Source organism: Rhea americana, unplaced genomic scaffold, assembly GCF_003343005.1.
Source record: "Rhea americana isolate MKP2758 unplaced genomic scaffold, rheAme1 scaffold_205, whole genome shotgun sequence".
NCBI classification, from domain to species: Eukaryota; Metazoa; Chordata; class Aves; order Rheiformes; family Rheidae; genus Rhea; species Rhea americana.
Genome location: NW_028186206.1, coordinates 1,336,913 through 1,346,675, shown reverse-complemented (window position 1 = coordinate 1,346,675; position 9,763 = coordinate 1,336,913). Strand labels below are relative to the sequence as shown.

The 9,763-nt window shown below is 38.7% G+C and overlaps 1 protein-coding gene across 11 annotated transcripts in view; it reads left to right on the top strand.

Annotated features, from left to right (window-relative positions):
* LDB2 (LIM domain binding 2) overlaps positions 1-9,763 on the top strand; it is a 217,794-nt gene that overhangs the window by 204,541 nt on the left and 3,490 nt on the right. For 4 of the 11 annotated variants that reach the window (XM_085304276.1, XM_085304275.1, XM_085304270.1 and 1 more), the window contains 2 exons: positions 1,715-1,838; positions 2,939-3,090. In XM_085304276.1, coding sequence (XP_085160402.1) covers positions 1,715-1,838; positions 2,939-3,090 — 276 coding nt within the window. Of the gene's footprint in view, positions 1-1,714; positions 1,839-2,938; positions 3,091-9,118; positions 9,262-9,763 lie in introns of all 11 variants that reach the window. The other 7 variants (XM_085304277.1, XM_085304278.1, XM_085304279.1 and 4 more) reach the window with 6 other exon arrangements.

Genomic DNA, 9,763 nt, shown 5'->3' with positions numbered 1-9,763 from the left:
AAAAAAAAAAAAAAAAAAAAAAAAAGTGTAAGGAAAAGGGGGAAAAAGGGGAAAAAAACAAGAAAAAGAGCCAATGTGGCAACTGCAGATTCAATTTTTCCTGAAAAAAAAAGAATTCCTTATACTGGCTCTTCATTCTCCCTCCCTGCTTTGTTAGCTCCATTTTAATTACTGTTAATGAAAGGCTTGTCAGAAGATAGAGCCAGTCCATAATGATATTTAAATGGTGAGTTCTTCTGCCAGTCCTCAAGGCAGCCGCCTTTCAGCTCTTCTTTCTGCATCCTTGGAGTCTCCGTTGGTGGGAATGGGAGTGGCGTGTGCGTGGAGAAACGGCAGAGGCACCAATCGCCTCTGCAGCCCGCAGGGAACAATTTGCCTCATCTCTCATATATTTGTAAAGGCACAGAAAGAAAATATCGATTGCTAAAACAAATCCAAGATGCTCCTTTAGCAAGCCCTGCTAACATGTAAAAAAAAACCCTGTTTCACTCAAAGCAAATGTCAGCTTGAGTTATGCTTTTCTAGAGTTTCCATTCTGACTTCTAATAATTTGACCAACTTGTTGCCTTACTCCTGTTGGTAAAAAGCCAAATCCTCCCCTGCTTTTGTATGCTTTTCTGCTGTGGAAAGTGGCACTAAAAATGGCATGCAGGTACCAGGTTTATTCTGTGTCAGCTATATCCACATCGAATGTGCTCAGTTAACAAGAAAGAAACCTTTCCCCCTATTTGTCACCCCCACACACACATCAGTTTGAACCCAGGGGTCAGTCTGGGTTTTTCCTTCTCATGTATAATGACCGAAAAACAATGATTCTGCAAGCCAGAGTAAGCCCTCGATTACATGCGTGCAGTTTTGTAGTCTTCTGTGGCTTCGCGTAAGGTTTAACTGAGTGGAAGTGATTCTGTGGTGATAAACAGGAGGGAATAGAAACCAGCTCCCACTGTTCGTTATGCTAGATCTGCTGTGCTAACAGGAGCAAAAAGCAGTGAACAGTGATTTTAATTATTAAGTGAACAGACAGAAAATATGTAAGAAGCGACTGTAGTTGAAGAAGCGGTCTGCTTGAAAGTCCATGTTTGCAAAAATCTCCAGCTTCTACATAATAGAGTATTCAAGCTGACAAAGAAAATAAAATGCTTCCCTTCTCTTGGACATGTCATTAATGTGATGGGAAGAGAATGCATAGCTGTCATAATAAAAAGGGAGCAAAATTATTTAAATTATTTTGCATGAAATAGCAAGATAAAAGATCATGTTTATTATGCTCACTCATGAGAACTTTTTATCGTGGAGTGTAGCAGGTCGAAGATCATTATGTGTACATTTTGCTGTACTGTAATGAGCCGTAACCTACTATGAGCATTTTATTATTTATTAATTCATCTTTGCAGCTTTGGCAGTCAGACATGAAAGTTTTTTGCTCTTCTGAAGTCTCTGTAGTCTGAAAGACCAGAGCTGATGTTTCCCTGATTTTTTTTAATACTTAACGTAGTATTTATTGTGTTATATACTAATATATAGTAAATAACAAGATCTGTCTCCATTCAGAGTTTGATCCTGTAATCCCAGTGCAGATTAAACTGAGCTGTATGAAACGTACTCTGTTAGCAAGGGGAAAAAAAAGCCAAGAATGTAATTTCCAGCTATGTAAATACTGATCAACTGAATCATTGCTTAGATGAAATCACTCTACTTTGTCTTTTTCTTCCAGTTGTGTGTAATACTGGAGCCAATGCAGGAACTGATGTCAAGACATAAAACTTACAATCTAAGTCCTCGAGATTGCTTGAAGACTTGCTTGTTTCAAAAATGGCAGAGAATGGTGGCACCACCAGGTACGTTTCATTTCTAGTATTTTACTATTTAATAACTAAACGAATACGGAAGTAAGGGGAATTTTTACTGCAAGAGAACTAATAAAAATGAGCACTATTCTAAAAGTAAGCCTGAAAATTATTCTGATGTTAAATAATTTCAGTCTGATGTCACATACTGACAAGATTTATAGATATGCACATTCAGGTCGTTTTGCTATGTATAGGATATAATTTAATACAAAAATGTGAGTAGATAGAATGTAAAATGCCCACTGGCTCCATTATAATTCATAGTTTGTGTAAGTCAGCTTCTTTCTGTGACTCTGGAATTACAGCTATAATTCATAATTAGTTGTCTTTGAGCTTAAAATAATTTTACTTACATCCCCAGACCTAATCTAACCCTCTTCTAAGACCCCAAAATAACAGTTCACTCATTTTCAGGTTATTAAAAATTTGTATATTTAGAAGTATTCATATGGATACGCAGGCCAAATTATGAAAAGTACCATTGTCACTTTGTTCTCTTCCAATTTAAGACAGGTCCTGTAAATACCCTGATTTGGGCTAAATTTTGAAGCCTCACAGAGAAATGGAACTGTGTATGTCTTAGCATGTTCCTGTGGGAAAGTCAGTTTTAAAGATGAAGTCCGCATCAGAAGCAGAAGAAAATGATACAGCCTTTTTTTGTATGGAGTATTGATGGCAGCAGTATGGTAGAAAGTTCCCGTTAACCTTTGTCACTAGCAATCATCTGGGGATGTGGTGTGGCCTTCAGTAAGAAACACTGTGTCTTTGAACATCATCATAGTTACCCTGATGTTCCTATTGATATGCTACTTTCAAAAATATTTTTGGATAGTGCTGGGAGAATGAACTCCATTAATTCCTTACACAAAATTGAAAGTGGATCCATTAGGTTGGTCCAAATTATATTCTAAGGTTTGTGAGTTAAAGCTAAATTAACCACTAGTAGGAGTAGTACTAGTAGGAGGAGTTTTAAGCATATGAATTTAAAACTAAATGAGAAAATATTTTAGCAGTTCTGCTTATGGTTCATTCTAGTGCATACCTTACGATATCTGCCTTTTCCTTTGCTTCTTACCACTTTATTGCAGCAGAACCTACAAGACAACCGACAACCAAAAGGAGGAAAAGGAAAAACTCTACCAGCAGCACTTCCAACAGCAGTGCTGGGAACAATGCAAATAGCACCAACAGCAAGAAGAAGTCAGCTGCTGCAAACCTGAGTCTATCAAGTCAGGTACCTGTAAGTCTCACTTTGCTTTTAGGCCTGAATCACTTACAGTGCTTTAATTCTTTCCATATGTTGTAAAGAAGGTGCATTCTTGAGCCTAAACTGTCACAGGCAAAAAGTGATCTTGCACAGTTTGCTGTGGAAGCTGGGGAATTAGCAGAGAAATGTGAAGAATCCACTCTGCAGTGCAGATTTAATGAATGACTCTCAAGCAGGGGATGTCCYGAGCAACAGATGTAATTCTTTAAGGCGTAGGCCAACTCCCCTTCATGTCAAAGGGGGTTTTTCCACTGGCAGGGGGAATCAGATTGGGCCTCCTATTTTTAGATACAATCTGAGCACCCAGAGTGTCTTTCCGACTCCCATCTGCGTGAGTCACTGTGTACGTAAGGATTGCAGACCTGAGCAGTCACTGGTCTGCCTCCATCCCTACCTTACCCCTGATTGATGCCTGTTTCAGAAGCTTCAGTGAAACAGGTGATGAACTAACTTACCTGCAGAGGTTGTCTCTTTCTCAAACCTCTCCATTTGCAGAGGGTAGATCCCCTGACACATGGGTGCCGCTTATTTACCCTGCTAGCTGTAACTGTTGACATCCTAATTATGTAGGGCAACACCTCATCATTTCTTGAACTGTGCTAGCACTTTATCAATGTCCTGTTTATTGTCTTATTCACTGCATAGGGGTAATCYGACCCCATGCTATGACAAAGTGTACTTTGATCAATAAGGAGGTAGCTTATGTATTTTAAAGATACAGGAATTAATTTGACGTTATATATAGTAATGATAATGTGGTATCTGGTGAATAGCATGTGGTGATTTTTACTGGAAATCTGATCAGCAGATAAAAAAGTTAAGCTTTTTTGAAGCCTGACGAAGCATATACCTCTTCTGTTAGCACACAGTGGGCACTTCCTAGAAAGCTTGACTACCCAGATGAAAAAGGGAGTGGACTAATACCAGTGATATGAAATGAAGATTTTTGTTTAGCAATTGATTCAGCAGTTCAGTAGTTTATGGCACTTTTGGGCTTCAGTACATTAAATTCATATTTTTTCCCTGTCATATTAAAATTTTCACATGGCTCCCCTCTCTGGAGTCAGATTCTTTTCCTAGTATGGGCATCTCTGGGGTTTTGCTGGCAGCACAAAGCAGTCGGAAGGCCAGCTACCTGATCCCCTGGTGGCAGAGACCACTCTGCCTCCCTGATTCTGTCTGCCAAAACCACCCCTTGGATCAATACTCAGCCATATTTAAGAAAAAAACAGCAATTAGGTGTAAAACTGAGCAACCAGCTAGTTCCCTGCTGTCTCCAGGTTTCAAAGACAGTAAAATCACTTTCTCTCTGCCCTGAGTTCAATTCAGTAGAACGAGCATCTGACCCCCTGCTTCTCTTAAACCTCCCCTTCCCTGGAGATATGATGATTTTTGTTAGCTTCAGTGGTAGCCACGTGTACTTGCACATTTGAGTGTAATTGGGCCTTCTGAGAGTTATCTGTCACTCCCATTGATAGTGAAGCTGACTTTAGGTACACAAAAGCTACTCCTGCCTGATGAAGTAGTCAAGGGTACTCTTGCTAATGGTAATGATAGCTGTACATCTGAGACCTGACAGCGGAGTTTACCATTGTTTGAGTGATGGATTTTTAGTCTTCATTGACTTTCAGAGTGCTGAATAGTGAATATTTTTCAGTATCATTTGCTCAATAGAAAGATGATCCTACCTGTTTGGTAAGGGGACCAAGTTCCATTTTCAGAAGGCTTTTCCTTTTCGTCTGCGCAGTAGAAAATGCTTAGCTGTTTGATTTGTCATGCTAGCAGCTTTTCTCATTTTCTTCAAGGCAAAGGTAACGAAACAGATGGAGTTGATGGTTGGGCCATCAACCGTGGGATAGTTGTAGTGTAGACCCAACTTAAAATAATTTTAGCTGTAGGATATTTTGATGTAAAACTATTCAACACTTTTCAGTTAAATACTTGTGATTATTCAAAATCATGCAGTCTTTGAAGTGGGCAACACCTTACTGCAGATGTGCCACTGCATCTAGAGTTAGCTTTCTGTTTCCTTGTCTTAGCTTCACCTATGAGCAGATCAGTTGGTAATTAATGCTTGATTTGCTTTATATGCAATAGAACATAAGATATCCTCAAATAAAATTCAGTGATTTTCTACTAGTAAAAGTTACATTTGGTCACAGAATTTTCTGTGAATAATACTTTCCTCTGGTAGAAAAAACTACTGAAAGCATTTTCAATGTTAAAATTGTTCTTCCTCCTGCTATTAGATAAGAGAAATGAAATCACTTCAAGTTCTGTCTCCAGATTCTCATAAGCAGAGCTAGTTTCACATCTGTTTTTCCCACATCATTCTCTCTGGACAACCCCAACAGTGAGCTCCTATACACACCAAACCTGGATTAATGTGAAGTCATCTACTCCAGATGTAAGCTTTTTCTTTTTCTCCAGTGATTTCATCCCAGCTGCAAAGACAGTCTCTCCACCATAATACAGTCCAATTCCTTATTTCCTATCACTTTTATGTTTCTATTTTAGTTTCTCTTTGATAGTAAATGAATCTTTCCTTGGTCTCTACTTTAATCTTTCTTGGTTTAGGAAATAGTAATTATTCAGTTTTGCTCCTACAGTTGATATGTGTACACCCTGGCAGATGTGTGGAGTTACCATACCCTTCATCCATGTTCCTCACCCATATCATTAGGTCCTCTTTCTATCGTGATGTCTAGAGCGGCAAATTTTCCATGTTCAGCACTGTGACCAGAAAGTGGTACCATCAGCTAAGACAAAGTTTGAAACTTCACCGAGCTTTGCCATTTTCCCCATAGTCCCTTCCAGATATTCAGATAAATACATTGAGCTAATGAAACATTAGTCAGTAACATAAAACAGTATCTAGAACAGTCTAAAACAGTCTATCTAAAACAGTCACCTACACGTTATTCTCCAATAAAAGGAGGTTATGGCATGTCCTCCAGCATAGTTTCTGATCAGTTCTTCAGGCAGGGACTTTGCTCACGTTACAGAGACAAGCCCAGAAAGTGAAACCGCGTGGCTGTATTTCCATGGGTGGGTCAGGCTGGCACTGCATCCTRAAGTTCAGCTGCTGAAGTCTAATCTATCAGTATCATTTGTGCCCTTTGTGTTGCCTTAAATTTATTAGCACTTTGAATGTGCTGGGTCTCTGCCAGTGGTGGGGTATGCATCTGCCCTCTCATCAGTAATTCGGAAAGGGTCGTTCTCAGTCTGTCCTCCTATCTCTAATTTTTATATTTGTTCAACTCTGCGACATAAAAGGCAAAGTTTTGCCCTTTTGATGGTCACTTGAGCTCTCTTATACTCATTTTCCCTTATAATGTAGAAGTTTCTCTGATTCTGTTATTTGTCACCATACTGGTTCTGCATCTTCAGCATCTCCTCTTGTCAATGTAACTCTTTCTGCCAAAGCCCCCATTTAAGACTTTTCCTACATATTGAGAGCTTCCTTTAAACAAATGTAGTTAGACAGTGTGCTACATGATTGCACTGCAGAATTCGTGTTTTCAGGTTACAGTTTTACACCCTAGTCCTCTTAGTTGCTCAGTGATTCTTTTGACTTGAACCTATAGGTGCTTAGGCAGAATGCTATGGTGACTTATAGCCAGGTGCCACTAAAGTCTCTCCAACAGTACAAATACAAAAATATTTTTTCTGACCAGAATTTTGCTTCTCTTARTTTCTCCTTGGTGCAGGCTAAGTTAGTTCCAGTGCTTTCACAAAAACACTCTGGCTTTTGTTTAGTGCATTAAGAAAGTTGACAAAACAGGGATCCAGAATCTATAGTTCCCTCGGATATATTAGTCTCAGCAGATTCCAGTCTTTGATGGGAAATTTGTTCATAATCTTGATCATGTCTGATTTTTGGAAGAAATGTTAACCTGTTGGGCAGAAACCTGAATAATTACCACTTTCCTCTTTGGTCTGACCAAAACCAAAGACAGGCAACATTTCACCGGTTTCTTCTCATGCTTGAAACTAGCTGCAGTGTTTTCCCAAGTTCTTGGGAAACTTTCAGCTTTCCACTCCACTTTCAAGCCTTCTTCRCAGACTGAGATTTGATTTCTTTGCATTTTTCTTATTCTTCTCTGTTTCAAATAAAAACAAGCCCAGGCCCTTGTATGTAGACCATGGATCTGTAATCTGTGGATTACAGGTATAGGCAAGATGATCAAAAATGGTCCATAGAGCCATATCACTTAAATAATGCTTTCAGCTAAGTTTAATGAAAGCTGTGCACATTGATCCATTTTGATCTATTTGAATTTGGAAATTTGACAACAATGCACAACTCCCACAAAGTCTAAGCACCACTACTCTAATTTATTCCCAACCATAACCATAGAAATTAATAGGTGTATTCAATTACTAATGAAGTCCTGTTGAGAGTAATACTGTAATCATGAACCTGGTAAAATATCAGCAGTGTTGGAAAGAATAAAGCATCCCTACATTCCACTAAGTAAATCAAAAATTCTTTGGTACATCCAGAGTCATAATTAGAGCCTCCTTGCACTCTCCTTCAGTGAGTTACATACCTCTATAATCGGAGTTTCTCTTTGTAGTTCTTTATAAGCTCATCAAAAGCCAAATCCATAGATATAGCTGCTAATGTAAAAAGGAACACTACAACTTCTTACAAGTTTCAGAAACAGAGGATAGGTTTAGAGTCTTTTGTAATGGATGTCGTAGTACTCAAAGCTATGGAGAAGATTAGTGTCAGAAATTGCCCCATGTCTTGAAACTGTGTAATTCAAGATCTAAGATTTAGCCTGAAGGAGAAAAGAGTGAGCAAATTGGTTGTTGTATTTGAGGAAAAAAAATCCAAACAAGACCAGAATGTCAAGTTAAGAGAGAGCACCATGATGAGATGTGAAAGATAACCACTCAACGCAAGAAAGTGTTTACTCTGAAGCCTAATTAAAATGTCAGTTCTGTTTCTACAGATGATTTTTGCACAAATGTCAGGCTGGTGTTTTTATCTTGGGGGTAGTGACCGTTACTGAAGTGGGCAGCAGTAGGTCTGTGAGTCTTTAATAATTGTTGTGGTAAGGAGCTAAGAAGTCAGATTATCAAAATTGTCAGCACTAATGCAATTCCATAATAGGAAGAAAGGAGGGAAAGAAGGAAGAGGTACCCTTCTTCTTTTGGCTTAGTACTTAAAGATACTGTGACTGCTAAAATGAGCATAACTTTCAGTCCTCAAAGTATAAGGCTTATCTGAACAAAATACTTGATAGTTCCAGATGTTTTTAATTATTTAAGGCTGGGAAGCAGTGTTTGTGTCCTTCTGGAGCTTGTGACACTTGAGCTATAAACTAATTGCTGTCACACACTGAGTTAGGCTATGTATTAACAGAAGTGAAAATGGCAGGCATAGGTATGGGGATTTTTTTGTGGTCCATTTTGCTTTTGTACCTCTGGTACAAATGCCAGATATTCTTTAGCCACAGGATGATTTTTAAAATACCAGGTTAAAAAGGTTAGTTATGTAACTGAGCATAGCAAAGCAAAACTGTGAAGTTAGGTATAAAGAAGACAAAGCCTGAGAAATGACAGGTCTGTTAAATAGAAGTATTTGCATTCGTGTTGCGTATGAAGCGATCTCTGTGTATAGTTTGTATGCATCAATTCAAGTTTGGGTGGCAATTAGGGATCTTGCAGGATGAAAGGTATGCTATACATGAAAATTGCTATTGTGCTTATATTATTAAATAATACATATCTATCACCTAATGTAAAACATCCACTGCTTTATTTACAGTGCTTCACTKCAACAATATTTTACTATCATGAGACATTCCTTGACCAAAAATGTTGTTTCTAATCACAGAGTAAATTAATAAGATTGAGTGACTACAGTCTAAATCTTTTTAAAAATAATCTAGTCAAATATGTGCTACCATAACTAGGCCATAGCAGTGTGTGCTGCCATGCAAGAGACTAGGGTTTAATTCTTGGATTCTGCTTCTCACTCCATGAGCAGGAGCTAGGAGCACTCCAGAGCTGCAGCCTCAACCCTGGGAGGGATGGAGCCTTGTGTCATTCAACAGCAGTGACCCCCACTGGCCAATTTAAGGAGAAGCATTGAGGGGCTCTAAAAGGAGTCACTTCCAGTCCTCCTCAGAGGTTGGTGGTCATTGCACGGGAACTAGTGAGTGGAGGTTCAATGGGGTTCAGTCGGTGGGGTCTTCAGCTTGCAGTCTGAGGAGCAGAATCCTCTTCGGGGAGGAAACAGCATGTGTGCTTCCTGAGAAAGTTTTTTTGCCTGGCATACTATAAGTGGCAGGATTGTAAAGAATATATATATATGTATATATATATGTATATATATATCTTTTAATGTCCTATAACTAATGCTGTGATATCTATCTTTTAAATAGAATCAGAGAAAACTCCACTAACCTCAATATAATTGCAGTTTAATTCCCAGAGAGAAAGAGACATATTCAGTAGCATGGAGAGAAATATAAGTGCAAACTGTCCTCTCCGTGGGTGTCATTATATTAAAGGAATAATATTTGCAAAGACTCAGAGAAATTAGAGATGGAAATACTTACAAGGTCTTTGAGCATCTCCCCACTGATGCATGCATGTTTCCTGTCACATACGGAGTTTTTCCCCAGTCCAG